Consider the following 17502-nt stretch of genomic DNA (forward strand, 5'->3'; position numbering starts at 1 on the left):
AAGGGCAGGGTCAATGCAGCTAGCCATCAGGAGATTTTGGAGCACTTCATGCTTCCATCTGCTGAAAAGCTTTATGGAGATGAAGATTTCATTTTTCAGCACGACCTGGCACCTGCTCACAGTGCCAAAACCACTGGTAAATGGTTTACTGACCATGGTATCACTGTGCTCAATTGGCCTGCCAACTCTCCTGACCTGAACCCCATAGAGAATCTGTGGGATATTGTGAAGAGAACATTGAGAGACTCAAGACCCAACACTCTGGATGAGCTAAAGGCCGCTATCGAAGCATCCCGGGCCTCCATAAGACCTCAGCAGTGCCACAGGCCGATTGCCTCCATGCCACGCCGCATTGAAGCAGTCATTTCTGCAAAAGGATTCCCAACCAAGTATTGAGTGCATAACTGTACATGATTATTTGAAGGTTGACGTTTGTTGTATTAAAAACACTTTTCTTTTATTGGTCGGATGAAATATGTTAATTTTGTGAGATAGGTATTTTGGGTTTTCATGAGCTGTATGCCAAAATCATCTGTATTAAGACAATAAAAGACCTGAAATATTTCAGTTAGTGTGCAATGAATCTAAAATATATGAATGTTAAATTTTCATCATTACATTATGGAAAATAATGAACTTTATCACAATATGCTAATATTTTGAGAAGGACCTGTACAGGAGCCAGCAATCTCCCATCCATCACAAAGCAATAGATCCTGGAGTTAAACATTATGTACAGAAGAACAAAAGGAATACTCTCTTCCTAATGGGTTTAGGGTTCACCACACATTACAGAGATTCATGTTTTTCATATAGGTTTTATCAAAGCTGTTGTTAACACCACAGCATTTTCCCTCTATGGTTGAAGCCCAGTTTTCTCAATAACTTATTAGAATTACTTAAATATTTTTTATTACTTGTTTGTAGAGAGAAAACCTGCAATTTATATAAACCTAATTTATAAAATGTAGAATATACTACAATATTTTCATAAAGTTTTTAACTTTTTATAGTGAAACAGGAGTGCCCTGTCCTTTTCTTTAAACCGTAAAAGGCTAATATGAAAGACATTTTGAACAAATTTTGAACATTTTCAATCTGTAATCTTATCAAACTTATTTTTTCAGCTCTGATTTATTTCTGAATAAATCACTTTTCTCTGCAATGTTATGGCATATCTAAGATGGAATTAAAGTAATGAAAAGCAGATGCTGCTTATCTGTTGAGCTCAGTAGGTAAAAGACTGTATGATATTATATTGAGTCAAGCACTCTCAAAACTTTATATTATGGAAAGCAGATGTGGCAGCAAAAAACCACACAAATACTTACCTTTTAATCTTCTCAACAAGATTCACGTTTTTCTGTTTGAAGTCAATGTCACTGTCCAAATGGGATTTCTGATTGCGAACTGAGAGCAGGGGGACTTCAGGTCCTGCTGGCGCCTGCTGATGAGAAGGATCTAAAGCAGCAACTTTCTTGACCTCAGCAACTCTGAAAGCCATAGCCAGTGTGTGTTCCTCTGACAGCGAACTATCCATCATTCTGCAAATTACAACACAAATGTACTTAATCTAATCAAGAAGGTGGCTGGTAAACTTTGACTTGTGCCCACCATCTTAGATTCAAAGTACAACTTTTTCTTACCTTGATGTGTGACCTCCATATGTGCAGCACTTGACTACACTATCTTGACCCAATCCTCTCATGAAGTCTAGATGCTCTGGGTTGCTCACTCCCATCCCTGTCTTAAGGATCTCAGACTGGACATTGTACTCGTTGATGAGAGTTTTTGTACCCGGCATCTGAGTAACCCGCACCTTGTGGAAAAAGAAAATTGAAATTTTCATATATAACTCGATCCCATATAATCACTGTACATCGGGCACATCGGACAATTTGGGAGCCAGCAGGTCCACTCCTAGTGGAGTGTTCTGATCTGTAAATGAATAAAATAGAGAACAGTGGGTGTTGGCAACAAAGCGGTGTCCATCAGAGCCCTGCAAAAATGTGTCAGAGCCAGTAAAACCACTAATAATTCCAAATAGTTGGACCAGATCCCTCTCACCACTGCACCAGCACCAGCCCAAACTAGGGCCCTGCTCGAACCCGAAAAACCCTGGAACCCGACCCCAGTCCCTGAGAGCCACCAAAGCCCCACCCCGGTGGGGGCCACAGCCCCTGGTGCTAGACCCCCAAGCAACCACAGCCCAGGGACACCCCAAATGCCCCAAACCCAGACATACCCCCCCAATCCGTAACAACGCCCCACAGAACAAAGCCAAAGGTGCCCCACCTCGACTAGGTGATAGAGCAGATTAAAGGAGCCCATATTGCTGATATTGAGGCTTTTAAAGCATACATGTTGTTTTATATTTCAGCTAATAAATGGTAGATCTGAAATCTTAATATTATTGCATAATGTCTGTTCTACGTCTAGACAGGGTTCATATAGAAAACTGTGTTTAAACCATTTTGAGATGTATTGTAGCCTGTTGGCTAAGAAGTAATGATGAAAGTTAGGCAGATCTAGTCCTCCTTTATCTTTGGTCTTTTGTAATGTTTTTAAGCTAATACGCAGGGGTTTATATTTCCAACGAAATTTAGTGATGGAGGAGTCCAGAGAGCTAAACCAGTAAGATGATGGTTTATTTGGTATCACTGAGAATAAGCAATTGATTTTTGGTAAGACTATCAGTTTTATCATTAAGATCATCTTCCTCTTTTTTTAAAAACGGGATGTTGTTTAGTTTTGTTAAATCTGCCAATCTAGGAGAAACATTAATACCCAAATATGTAATATTCCCTGACTGTAGTTCTGTATTTAGGGAATTGTGGAAGGAACAATTAATTGAAAGGGCTGTACATTTTTTAAAATGTATTGAATAATCTGAAAGTCTTGAGAATTTATATATATATTCATCAATATAATTACTTGAGAGAGAGATGTTTGTGAATGTTGGTGAAAACGTAATACATCACACTCATAAAGATTGATTTTATGTTCAATGTTTATGCATTTTATGCCTTTAATATCTTTAGTTTGCCTGATTGCTGCCGCTAGTGGTTCAATAAAAATAGCAAATAATGAGGGGGAAAGTGGGCATCCCTGCCTGGTGCCCCTCTGAAGATAGAAGCTGGAAGATATTTGGGTTATTGGTCCTGATACGTGCCGCTGGGGAAATGTATAATATTTTTAACCAGTTTATGAAAGAGTTTCAAAAACCAAATTTAGTCGAGGTTGCAAACAAGAATTTCCAGTTAACTCTATCAAATGTTTTTTCTTCATCTAGAGATAATATATTAGTCTCAATATTTTTACCGTAGGAATAGTCTACATAAAGTAATCTGCGTGAATTTGTGGATGAATGCCTCCCTTTTATAAAACCAGTTTGGTCAGGATGTATTATGAGAGAAGTTATCTTTCTAGTCTTTCTGCGAGGGCTTTAAAGACTATTTTGAGATCAACGTTAATAAGGGATATGGGATGGGAGCTGGTAGGAAGTACTGGGTCTTTTCCTGGTTTTAACAAGAGTGATGTTGGCAGAATTTATATTTGGTGGAAGTATGCCATTTTCTTCAGTTTCCAGCATCATTCTTTGGAATATTGGAGCCAATTATGGGCATGCGTGTGAGAGCTTCTTGGATTTCCACATTTCTTCCTTCTGGGAAGCTTCTTACAGTTTAATGGTGTCTTCTAATTCCTGAACTTCTTATGTGATGAGAATGAGATTATTTTACCTCTCATTACTGCTTTCCCTGCCTCCCAGAGAACAGATGTTGATGTCCCCCGGGAGGTCATTAAACTCCAAATATGAAGTCCACTCTTCTTAATCCTTAAGCACTGATTGCTTTGTGGGTTTTCTTTCTTATTTACTAGAGTTAAGGAGTCAGGGACATGATCGCTTACAGCTATAGGGTGTATCTCAGTGTCTGAAATGTCAGCCAACAACGAGCTGCTGACTAAGAAATAATCCAGATGAGAGTAAGAGTGACGGACATGTGAGAAGAAAGTATATTCTCTGTGATTAGGATGAAGAGATTGCCATGCATCGCAAAGTCCGTAATCACTCATGTACTGTTTAACTATATTTATTGATTGTCAATTGCGCTGAGTCCGTGTTGTGCTCAGCCTGTCTAATTCTTCATTTAGACCAAAGCTGAGATGGCCCCCAACAAAAGTGAGCAATCCAATGTCATCATAATTTGGGGCATATATACTGACAATACATCTTTTGGTAATGCATAGATATTTTTATTATAATAAATCTACATGCCCGTTTACTTATCATAAATCTCTGGATAAAGCCTTGGCCCTGCCCACATCAAAACAATGTAAACATCATGCTGAGCTGTGCTTTACATTAGATTACATTTGCCAGTTGTCTAACCTCGTACCTAACCAGTGTTACGTGTTTTAGACTAACTTGCTGTTGCTTCTAATAAAGCCACGGAGTGATCTCCCAGTCCCTGAACAACTGAGCATTAACAAAGAGTATATCTATAGCCAATGTATCTCTGGTGCCTTCGGTGATATATTTCTTCCTGACTGTGAATAAAACTTCCCAAAGGAACTCCTTTGGGAACTGATCTTTAAAACTGAAGTTCGTTCCCCACAGCTCTCTGCCACAACTTCTGACCTGCTCTTTTTGCTTGTAGTGCTTACACTTTTGCACTCTTAACAACAATAAGCCATGGTTTTTTACACATCTCAGGCAGCTGCGTCAGACCAACGATGATGTAAACCTCAGTGGATTCCAGGTACTGTAAAACCCAGCAAGAAACAAACTGACAAAAGAGCAAAATCTAGCAAAAAAATCCGACAGCGAGACAATAAAAAGCAGCCTCACAGCTAACAACAGTACTGCAGTGTGACAAAGTTTGCAGACAATTAACTTTGGGAGTCCTACCCCCAATGTTGAGGTGACACCCGCCTGGCTGAGAATCCGAACTGTTTCTTCTGTGGGTTTGATTACCTGCTTTTCACATTTCACTCACACAAAGGCTCTACCTGCATCTCCCACAAATAACTCTACAACCACCCCTCTCTCCCCCTGCCTGCACTAAAGATCAAAGAAGAAGCTATTCATAGGGTCGTCCAGCGTCTGAAAAGGGAAACCCTATTAATAGTGTCTTTCAGCATCTTAATACGTAGAAAGCTTTGGGTCCTGATGGTGTCTCCCATATCTGCCTGAAAATCTTTGCTGACCAACTAACCCTCATCTTCACTCATATCTTTTATAAAGTCTCTGGAGCTGTGTGAGGTTCCCCCTCCTTTAAACGCTTCACCATCACCATCACAAGATTAAATGGTAACAGGTCTGTCCAAAGTTTGGAAATTCATTTAGAAAGTTATTCTCAGCGAGGTGAGGAGCGTGGGAACTGAATATATAGGACCTGAGCAGCCCTTTGTCTTTACAATTTACACACACTGCTCCCGCAATGACATATTGTGCAGTTCTAGTTTATTATACACCCTGATCTTTTTCTGGAAATCATCAACTGTGAGTAGAACAATTTGTCAATAGAAGTAACCCAGATGGGATGACATGATTAAATAAAGACAGCTACCATAGGATCGACAAAAACTGTGTTTCCTAGGCCCAGGACAACTCTGGCTCGATGCTGCAGACCTCGGATCTTCTGGCTGATAGCTCTTGTGACCTACCAGGAAAAAACATAAACAATTACTTGAACATTAGATGAGCTTTCTTTGTAGACATCTCAGCAACCTCATCGATATTCTAGTATTAAATTGTTTGAGGATGTTGTCTACAAATGTATTAACTATTTAAGTCAATGAATGTTTAAAAATAAAGCTGAGCAAATCAAGCTCTACTGAAGACCCAAGAACCTCATTCTGGTGCTACAATTCACATGCAGACGTCCTTTATTGTTTTTTGTCTTTCTTTTTTTTGTGATGAAGCATCAATGCAATGTGAGGAAGCAGACAGACCTTTGGATGCCACTCAATCTCAGCATCAACTGGCTTCACCCGGCAGACCACCATCTCAATGGCTTGGTAAGGTAGAGAATGAAACTGTTCTGGTAGTTCAAGGATCTGATGGGATTTGACGTCAACCTCCTTTCCAATATCAATGAACTGAACCAAGACATTGTAAAACAGGCTCTCACCACGGTCAGGTAACGAAAGGATCTTAACCCTGCCAGGAAGAACACAGTAACATCACATTCATATATATATACACACACACACATACATGCATACAGACATATATATATATATATATATATATACACTGCTCAAAAAAATAAAGGTAACACTTGTACACAATATAACTCCAAGTGAATCAAACTTCTGTGAAATCAAACTGTCCACTTAGGAAGTAACACTGATTAACAATCAATATCTCACGCTGTTGATCAAATGGAATAGACAACAGGGGGAAATCTTTGGCGATTATCAAGACACTCAATAAAGGAGTGGTTCTGCAGGTGGGGACCATAGACCACTTCTCAGTACCTATGCTTTCAGGCTGATGTTTTGGTCACTTTTGAATGTTGGTGGTGCTTTCACCCTCGTGGTAGCATGAGACGGACTCTACAACCCACACAAGTGGCTCAGGTAGTGCAGCTCATCCAGGATGGCACAACAATGCAAAATGTGGTGAGAAGGTTTGCTGTGTCTGTCAGCGTAGTGTCCAGAGCCTGGAGGCGCTACCAGGAGACAGACCAGTACACTAGGAGACGTGAAGGAGGCCGTAGGAGGACAACAACCCAGCAGCAGGACCGCTACCTCCACCTTTGTGCAAGGAGGAACAGGAGGAGCACTGCCAGAGCCCTGCAAAATGACCTCCAGCAGGCCACAAATGTGCATGTGTCTGCACAAACGGTTAGAAACCGACTCCATGAGGATGGTATGAGGGCCCGACGTCCACAAATGGGGGTTGTGCTCACAGCCCAACACCGTGCAGGACACTTGGCATTTGCCAGAGAACACCAGGATTGGCAAAGTCGCCACTGGCGCCCTGTGCTCTTCACAGATGATAGCAGGTTCACACTGAGCACATGTGACAGACGTGACAGAGTCTGGAGACACCGTGGAGAGTGATCTGCTGCCTGCAACATCCTTCAGCATGACCAGTTTGGCAGTGGGTCAGTAATGGTGTGGTGTGGCATTTCTTTGGAGGTCCGCATGGCTCTCCATGTGCTCGCCAGAGGTAGCCTGACTGCCATTAGGTACCGAGATGAGATCCTCAGACCCCTTGTGAGACCATATCCTGGTGCGGTTGGCCCTGGGTTCCTCCTAATGCAGGACAATGCTAGACCTCATCTGGCTGGAGTGTGTCAGCAGTTCCTGCAAGATGAAGACATTGAAGCTATGGACTGGCCCACCCGTTCCCCAGACCTGAATCCGATTGAGCACATCTGGGACATCATGTCTCGCTCCATCCACCAATGTCACGTTGCACCAACGACTACCCAGGAGTTGGTGGATGCTTTAGTCCAGGTTTGGGAGGAGATCCCTCAGGAGACCATCCTCCATCTCATCAGGAGCATGGCCAGGCGCTGTAGGGAGGTCATACAGACACGTGGAGGCCACACACAATACTGAGCCTCATTTTGATTTGTTTTAAGGACATTACATCAAAGTTGGATCAGCCTGTAGTGTGTTTTTCCACTTTAATTTTGTGTGTGACTCCAAATCCAGGCCTCCATTAGTTAATAAATTTGATTTCCATTGATGATTTTTGTGTGATTTTGTTGTCAGCACATTCAACTTTGTACAGAACAAAGTATTCAATGAGAATATTTCATTCATTCAGATCTAGTATGTGTTATTTGAGTGTTCCCTTTATTTTTTTGAGCAGTGTATATATATATATATAACCACATACCAATTGAAATATGCAAAAAGCCTTTTAGCTATTATAAGAAGGGTTTAATTGCTATAATGCCAAATAAGGGTTTGCCATTTATTACTAAGAAGGGCATAAATAATTTTTGACATGCCAATTTTATTAAAATGTAAATTCAAAACAATCCCCCTTTGTAAATGGCCGTAACTTTTTGGAAACACCTGTGTAATTTCCTTTTCCAAACATCTTGCTTAAATAAAAATAATGTTAAATTGAAATCTCTGGGTTTAACTGTACTACCTGACCACTGACCTGAAAGTTTTTTTGATAATTTACAATTATTTATTGTTGAAGCGACCAGTCAAAATCAAGCCAGTCAAACTAAAATCAGTGTAAACCTTGTAAAAACTTGTCATTTTAAATGAAAGTCTTTAAATTAATGAAGAAGAATTATTTTAAACCTCAGTAAGAAACTAGTTTAATGCTTTTCATGGAAAAGAACACTTGAGAGAAATGCAAAGATGTTTTACTATGTTTACTCCCAAAACTAAGACGCCATCACAAACCTGTGGAAGATCCCCTCCTCTTGCACCGCATATAAAGCTCCTTCCAGCAGCTCCTTGGCTCCAGGTTTCTTGTCAGCATAATAAGAGAACATCTCAGAGGCCATTGATTCAAATTCTTCGTGATTCTGTCTGACCAAGCGACCATAATAGACAGATGCCGTCTTAATGTAGAGAGGCAAAACCTACGAACAAACCAAAGGGAAATTTAACAAAACATTTTAATCATCCATTAATTCATTTGATGTTTCTATCCATCCAATGGTATTACTACTTTAGTATAACTCGAGATGTTCTGTGCAAAAACAGCATGACAAAAAACAAACATTCTCACTTCAATGACTCCAGCGGCAGGGAATGCTGACTGATCCAACTGAGGGTTGAACCTGTGCCGATCAGGACACACACTTCTGTCCCTGCAAGGGGAAGAGGGGGTCACAGAGAATTTATATGTGGCTATTTACTGGTGCCTTTTCATTGGTTGAAATTATGTTTTTAATAACTAAATCAGAATTACACAGGATTTAAACCAAACAAAAGTGCATTTTTGTTGGACTACTGCCATAGTCTTGATTTCTTTGGTCAACTGCTTTAGCTCTTTGTTGCTGGAAAATAAAACGAATGACATTTCACCAGTGTCTGAGCTCAAAACAATGCTTAGAGCAAAATTGTTTCATTCAGACATTTCAGAAGGTGCACTAAGTTTGACATTTGGGATAAAATGGTAAATTTTCACAGTAGGGTTTACTTGTGGAGTACCACAAGGTTCAGTACATGGGCTCATTCTCTTTACTATATACACTAATCACTAAAAGTTTGAAAAATATTTGGCTATCGAATTAAATTTCAGGATAAATCTAGAACGCAATATAACCTTTACAGGTGAACTTAATGCGACCTTCTCTAAACTTTGAATGCACACGTCCCACTGTTTAATGTACTTTTTCCACAACTTACTGTTCTTTAACAGAGAGCTTAATATCAAAATGTTTGATTATTCAACCAATAAAAGAAAGTTATAGAAGACTACTCATTGAGCAAGCCTAGATCCCTGGATGTTTACAACAAAATGTTGCATATCTTTTTTAAGTCTGTTGTGGAGACTGCAATCTCCTCTGCAGTCACCTGCTGGGGAAGCCAGTGACTTAAAACGGGTACACAAGCTGGCTGGAAAACGCTCTGGTGTCTCCAGAGCTGATGAACCATGCTTCATAAAAATCATAATGACAACCCTGTCAGCATCCTCTTCATAAGACAATAATGAATGTCATAAGTAGGAGGCTTCTTGACTCCACAGCAACAGAGTACATTTCAGATAGATCAGCGGTTGGCTCCAGAGCTGCATTTATTATTATTATTATTTTGATGCATAGTTATGTTGATGTTTGAGGTAACACATTAACCAAAGCTAACAATGAATACATCCCAAAAAAGAAAAATCTCAGAAGAAAAAACGTTCTACATGGACAGATTCCGTTGCCTTCACTGCCAATGATGCTGGCTTACTAGTGTGCTTGAAATGTGGCAAGAAATTAGCAAACAATAAAAAAAATTTCTACGGGTGGTTTTTATGTCGCCGTTCTTCCCAATAGCTGCTAAGCACAAATTGGGTGATGATCATTCCACAAAAAAAAAAAAAAAGAAGCAAAATGACGGGCCTGCAACCAGTACTAGCACTGCATCAGTCATAGACAAGGGCTTCATTTCTGTTGTTGGAGGGCTTAACAAGCAGAAGAAACAGAGGTCTGGCATCAATCCAGTATGGATATTTATCTCTGACTGTGTGCTGCCTTTGCACTTAACTGTTAAAGTTGTGTGCAACAGGTGAATTAATTGCTAAAACATACACAATAATGCTATAAGCTGCAAGGTAACCCTTCCAAACACCTTAAAATATAATAGTTTTTAATAGCTTAATATTCGTTTTTCTTAAGCACCCACACACATAAAAAAAAAAATCCTGGTGAGAACCATGATGCTCCGATGCTTTGCTTGATTGCTTGCCGAGAAAGAAACACGAAGAGGATGAGAGCATTCTGGAATGGACTTGTCAAATTTTTTTTTTCTAACTTTACGTTTACTTTCTTAAAACATCAAAGCTGCTACTATGTTTTTTTATATAAAAGTGGGCAACGTTTGATTTTAATTTTATACAAATGCGAGGAGGGCTTAAAAGGGCCTGCGTAGTTAAGTGTTTCATTTATTTTTAAGTAGGACTACACATGCACACTGCACTTCTTTGTTAAATAATAATAAAATAATCAAAATTTACAAGTTCATTGACTGTGTTTTCTTTTGTGGCTCTAGACTATTTTTCTTTGGTGGAAAAAATGGCTATTTTGGTAATGAAGTTTGCCAACCCCTAAGATAGATCCTACCTGCTTACAGCTTTAATAATCAATGACTCTTTAAAGAAATTCTAACAACACATCACTGATTTCCCTTTTGGAGATAAATGAATATTTTTTATCTTAACTGAATAAACATACCTGCACATTCCAAAGCTCTTCAGATAGCTACAGAAAGGTCGATTGGTCTTCAGGTCTTCACGGGCCACATGTACACCCTCAGCAAAAGTCAGTAGCACAGGAGGGAGTGGTGCATCAGTTCGTTCCAGGTAACGGAGAATTCCCACAACATGGCGAGCATTTTCTTCTGAGATCAGTAGCACTGACCTGGTGACCAGAGAACAACCATCTGTTTGATCCTGAGGGGAAACCATGAAAGGAACGGAAAACAAAATCAGGTTTTGTATATTTCTGCAAGCACCAATATTCATCTAAATTTCTGATCACATTGTCCTTCATAAGAAACAATACCTAATATTGTGTACCCAACTTTTTTGCTCTACAATCATTTCTTACAGCAGAGACAGTTCAAGTGCATCTCCATAAATAAAAATAGCCATAAGGCAAAATCGATAAAATAGAATAGACGAAGCAGTTGTAGATTCTTTCCACACAGATTTATCTATTTCAAGCGTTTTGTTAATTATGCCTCAAAGCTAATGAAAACCAAAAATTCATTTTCAAATGTAAGGATTATGATTATTAACATTTATCAAACATTATAATTAAAACTCATAATTCAGAAAAATAATTTCTTAACCAAAAATCATTACTTACGAATAGAAATCAAATATGTCCTTCTGGTGTTGTGATTACAAGCTCCAAGCCCTTAATAATTACAATTAGTTAATTATCATTAATAATTTATCATTATTAACCAAAAACAATAAATGTCACTGTTTATTCAACCACTTCACTGAAGGTGGGGGAACTTTGACCTTATTTTGACAGATAAATCACTCTTGCACGAAATAAACACAAATATATATGTGAACATTTATTGAAGCCATATAGCCCTGATATACTACTATTCTGGTCCAAAACCTTCACCTAACAAGCACCATTCTACACAAAGGAGACAAAAATGACTACCTAACAATGATAATAAAAGAAAATATATGCGCATTGAGTGTCTATGAAGACATGACATACACAAGGAACCATTACATAACAGATGTAATGGTTATTATTTCCAGGGCATCTGCATTATGGAGCGTTATTTAGAAACAAGTCAAACAAAAGCATAAACACAGAGACAGAAATAAACTTATTTTTCCACTGTGAAAATCATAAATATGTACAACAACTCTTGTTTAAAAGGGCTCACAGCAGAGGCATGGCTCTGCAGCCTGACCCAGTGAAAACCAGGAGATTGGGAGAACTGCACCGCATTGCCCATTCCTCTGCTTGGATCTCAGGGTAGCAGTCTTCAAGCCTGCCAGAACCTCATCTTCCTCTTCATGCCCTACCTTGTTTCTCCTTTTCTGAGACAAATGATTGATCCACCACATCATCTTCCAACTCCTCACTGTGCCTCAGACTTTGACTGCAAGGCTCCCTCTAGATCATCTAGCTCAAAAAGGAGCTGCACTGCCAGCTGAACAATCAGTCACAAAAAATACAACTACACTACATAACACTGAATGTCATAAATCCCTTAAATATCAAATCTTGACATCAATATTGCTATTACTCTGCCTTTCATCCCTACTCCGTTTGCAGTTAATTGCACAGTTTTCTTCCAACCTTTAGGATAAAAATGCTGGTATGTCCTTCTAAATCAGATATATATTCATGTCCTCACTAAAAAAAACAAGAAAAGTATAACTTGGCACCTAAGTACAAAACAATGGTTCTATTTTATGTGGATTACATTATGCTTTTTGTTTTAGCTTCAGATGCATCATTTGCAACAAATGTTCATGTGTACACTTAATACATGCTATGTTATTGCATTTTAAGCAGTAAAAGGTTGATTTTTTAAAATAAAATCCAATTATTTGTTAAATTGCATTTTGTCTTTCATATATTTCCATTACTCTTAAATAAGCTTAAGTGGTAAATGAAAAATCTGCAGAATGTTCCTTTTTTTCTGATACTTTAATAAATTGCAAAAATAATAGAAAGGATAGTTGATAACTAAAATAATTGTTAGGTTCAGCCCCTTGCTGTTTTAGATTTTGAAATGTATTTTTCGTGCTAAAACTGGACTTTGAAGTCATATTTTATTTTTTTCCATTTCACTCCCACTAAATTGCCTTTTAAGCTACATAATTAAGCTCTTATTAACAGATTTGTAGCCTCTTTAACAGCACAGAAATATGAACTAGGTTCATCACAACCATATAAATATTTCTTTAATAATATAGTGGATGTGAGCTTACAAAAATATAAGTAGACCTGATGTTGACAGCCCACTGTATGACCTGGCTGTGTATTTGTATGTAAAAAGAGCAACTGAGACCTGATCATTCAGGCCAGATATTTATACCCATTGTGAAAAGTCATAGTTAAAGCTGTCAACATACGTCTAAACCACCCAGGATGGATGTTAATATCGGGTTTGAACAGCAAGGCCACAGAGCTTTCACATTCATGTCTGTATTCCTTTTGGTCTCATGTGTGGCTCTTTAAATTATGAATTTACATGAATAAGTTGATGTATATGTTTCTTATGAAGTTATGAAGAGAAAAAAGTCTGTCCAGCTAAAAGGTTAGCCTACTTGTTCAGATAGGTTTCTGAAGTTCTTAGCCATGCAGAAGAGTCTGCTGCCAAACTGTTTGGGAGAAGATGGAAATCCATAGTGGACAACACAAGTTGCATCTCTGATGCCAAGGAACTTCAAACACTCACTGGTGCTCACTAAAGGATGCAGAAAAAACAAATTATGGAAGCGACACCAGCAATTTTTTATTTCTGTAAATTTTTTGGTGAATTACTGAAAATGCCTCTGTAATCCTCTATGACAGGTGCAACAAATCATACAATAAATTTACCTAGAATAACATGAGTGCCAGGACCAATGTTTTTCTTCCACTGCTGGATGACAAAGTCAAGTTTGTCCAGTAATCCCTCATGGGTCTTGAGACAGAATGCTGATTTGTTCCTGACAGCCTGCAAGACAAAAGAATGCAGTTTTTGTTCATATTACATGAAAAGTATTCATATTTATTGTTTTAAAATGTTTACATATGCCAATTATTAAGTATATTTCAGCACTTAGTTCTTCAAAGTTTAGGGTTATTCTTGGTACACATGCAGACAAGTGATGGGTATGTAATTTGTTTTATCTGGAAGGAGCTGTTTCAAAATGTTTGATCAATGGCCTACTTTATGAAAGAAATTTAAACAGAAACTTCTTAAAAATTACAAGACGTAATTCTGCTTCAATCTCATATCATGAACAATCAGGTAAGTTGTGGAACTGAGGTCCTCTGAAAGTTCTTCCTGCCAAGCTTGGCGATCGAGCATACAGTGAAAATCAAACACCCTGGGGCTTTTTATTTCAAGCGGCGGTTAAAGCCATTGTTTTTGCCCATCATTGCTGCAGCCCTGTCAGTGCAACATGCAACCAGGTTTTTGTAGGTCAGGTTGGTAGATATAAAATAATAGTCCACAGCCATAAATATGACTGTGAGTCGTTGTTGATACATTTATATCACCACTGTCAACAAACCGCACATAAACAATTAGCATTGACTCGTCTGACTGTTGTTTCATCCAACTGATTGGCAAAGGGAGCATTCATTTTCTTATTATTAAGCTAGTTTTGGTAACTTTCTGCCACTTTATCGGTTGTCTTTGACAGTGTTGTTAGAGAGCAGGGCAGACTTTCACTTTATTGATGTGTGCCCGAAAATTTTACGCAGGCGGGTTTGATAAGCTCCTCTCCGATATTGTGCAACTTTTTAGCCTTGGCAATTAAAAGCGAAAACTCAAAGATGTTTCTTTTGTCCCCTCAAAGTATTCCCAACTTTTACCAATAGTTTCGTGGCATTTAGTCTCTTGGTTTCATTTAAGTTTTTTTGGGTTCATGTTGTCATTGGCTAATTTCTCACCACAAATTTCACACTCGGGCTAAGAAATGTCCTGTGCTGTAATAAATCCAAAGTCAAGGTAACTGTCAAGTTCTTATCTTGTTTTCTTTTTTGATGAGGGTAAGTCCATGTTACTTTTATGTTTCCTAGACATGTTTAATATATACAAATTCATACTGAGCCAACTAGACTTTTTTCAGCACCAAAGAGTGCGAGTGTGATTGTAGCCAGCACAGGTGCCTTTTACAGTGCCACTTGCAAGTGTAGTTCTGATGGTAACCTCTAATTGTTTTTTCTAAAAAACTGAGTTATACAGAGTTTTAATTATTCAAATGAACTTGTTTTGGTGATTTTATTATATTTATTTGTATATTTATAAATGAAAACAAAATCATTTCACAACCCCAGACAAGACAAGGTTCTAAAACCCCCTTGTGCTCACTGTGGGGGGAGGGTGGGGGGTTGTGAATCACTTGGTTAGTTGACAATAAAGATGCTTGGTCTCAACTTAGACTGGAACCCTCCATGGAGACCAGGGCGTGGCTGGATATTGGCATAGATGTTCATGGTTTGTCGGATGATGATGATGAGTCCAGGCTATGGACAGTATCTGTAAACATGGTGTAAGTGGTCCAACATCCCTTCCACCCAAGCACTGTCGCTTCTTCGCTGCTCAGCTGGAGACAATCTACAAAGCTTAAGCAACCACTGCGCTGCATCATCCCCAGATGAAAAAAGTGAGGACTCGAAGTCCCGGAAGAAGAAGACACAGTCCTACTAGTTGGGGGACTAGAAACTCAGGGGTCTCAGGAGCAGGGAGACATGTCCACTAGATTTCAGCAATTGCAGCCTAAAAGGTTTTTTGTTACCGTTTGTCGGAATCCCAGTCCCAAGAAATCTGTGTTTTCCCCTCTCAGTCTACCAAGCCACATTTCTGTAACTTTAACAATAGTTGCACTAAAAGCCCCATTTGTCTGTGTAGAATATTTTTCAAAGCAGTTGTTTCTAATATTTGTTTGAGTGTTATATAAATATAATACTAATAAATAAATACGCTGTTAGCAAAAGGAGCTATACAGTGGGTAGTATTTGATACACTACTGATTTTGCTGGTTTTCCCACTTGCAAAGCATGTAGAAGTCTTTCATTTTTATCATAAGTACTCTTTAACTGTGACAGAATCTGAAACAAAAATCCAGAAAATTTCCGTCCGTCCGTCCTCTTCTGCTTATCCAGGGTTGGGTTGCGGGGGCAGCAGCCTAAGCAGAGAGACCCAGACTTCCCTCTCCCCAGCCACTTGGGCCAGTTTGTCCGGGGGAATCCCAAGGTGTTCCCAGGCCAGCCAAAAAACATAGTCCCTCCATCGTGTCCTGGGTCTTCCTCTGGGCCTCCTCCCAGTGGGAAGTGCCCAGAACACCTCACCAGAGAGGCGTCCAGGAGGCATCCTAACCAGATGCTCGAAACACCTCAACTGGCTCCTCTCAACGTGGAGAAGCAGCGGCTCTACTCTGAGTCCCTCCCGGATGGCCAAGCTTCTCACCCTATCTCTAAGGGAGACCCCAGATACCCTGCGGAGGAAACTCATTTCGGCCACTTGAATCCGTGATCTCGTTCTTTCGGTCATGACCCAAAGCTCATGACCATAGATGAGGGTAAGAACGTAGATTGACCGATAAATTGAGAGCTTTGATTTTTGACTCAGCCCACTCTTCACCACGACAGACTAGTACAGTGCCCGGATCACTGCTGACCCAGGACCAATCCGTCTATCAATCTCCCGCTCCATTTTTCCCTAATTCGTGAACAAGACCCCAAGATACCTGAACTCCTCCACTTGAGGCAGGACCTGTCCCCCGACCCTTTTACAGCTCAAAACCATGGCCTCGGATGTGGAGGCACTGATTCTCATCCCGGCCGCTTCACACTCGGCTGCGAACTACTCCAGTGAGAGCTGTAGATCACGAGCTGATGAAGCCAATAGGACCACATCATGCACAAAAAGCAGAGACGCAATCCTAAGACTACGAAAACGGATCCCCTCAAAACCTAGGCTGCATCTAGAAATTCTGTCCATAAAAGTTATGAACAGAATCAGTGACAAAGGGCACCTTGGCGGAGTCCAACCCTCACCGGAAACGAGTCCGACTTGCTGCCAGCAATGCGGACCAAGTCCTAATGGCCAAAAAGACCCGATAGGACTCCTTCACGGGAGACTCTGCCAGGCGTTCAAAGCAGACCCTCAAGATTCGCTTAGGTCTGCCAGGTCTGACCGGCATATCCTCCCCCATCATTGGACCCAGCTCACCACCAGGTAGTGGTCAGTGAAAAGCTCCACTACCCTCTTCACCCAAGTGTCCAAGACATGCGGCTGCAGATCAGATGATATGACAACAAAGTCGATCATCGAACTGCGTCCTAGGGTGTCCAGTTGCCAAGCGCACATATGGACACCCGTATGCTTGAACATGGTGTTAGTTATGGACAATCCACGATGAGCACAGAAGTCCAATAACAAAACACCACTCGGGTTCAGAATGGGAGGGCCATTCCTCCCAACCACACCCCTCCAGGTCTCACGGTCATTGCCAACGTGAGCGTAGAAGTCCACCAACAGAACAAGGGAGTCCCCGGAGGGGCGCTCTTCAACACCCCCTCCAAGGACTGCAAAAAGGGTGGGTAGTCTGAACTGCTGTTTAGTGCATTAGCACAAACAACAGTCAGAACCCGTCCCCAC

General features: G+C 40.0%; 1 protein-coding gene across 4 annotated transcripts in view; it reads right to left on the minus strand.

The window, feature by feature from the left end:
* tdrd12 (tudor domain containing 12) overlaps positions 1–17502 on the minus strand; it is a 140802-nt gene that overhangs the window by 34871 nt on the left and 88429 nt on the right. For all 4 annotated transcript variants that reach the window (XM_047383589.1, XM_047383579.1, XM_047383569.1 and 1 more), the window contains exons 22-30: positions 13728–13845; positions 13454–13593; positions 10872–11089; positions 8717–8798; positions 8386–8567; positions 5956–6163; positions 5571–5663; positions 1647–1819; positions 1332–1544 (exon numbers count right to left, since the gene is read on the minus strand). In XM_047383589.1, the coding sequence (XP_047239545.1) occupies positions 1332–1544; positions 1647–1819; positions 5571–5663; positions 5956–6163; positions 8386–8567; positions 8717–8798; positions 10872–11089; positions 13454–13593; positions 13728–13845 (1427 nt within the window). The remainder of the gene's footprint in view (positions 1–1331; positions 1545–1646; positions 1820–5570; positions 5664–5955; positions 6164–8385; positions 8568–8716; positions 8799–10871; positions 11090–13453; positions 13594–13727; positions 13846–17502) is intronic.

This window comes from Girardinichthys multiradiatus, chromosome 2, assembly GCF_021462225.1.
Source record: "Girardinichthys multiradiatus isolate DD_20200921_A chromosome 2, DD_fGirMul_XY1, whole genome shotgun sequence".
NCBI classification, from domain to species: Eukaryota; Metazoa; Chordata; class Actinopteri; order Cyprinodontiformes; family Goodeidae; genus Girardinichthys; species Girardinichthys multiradiatus.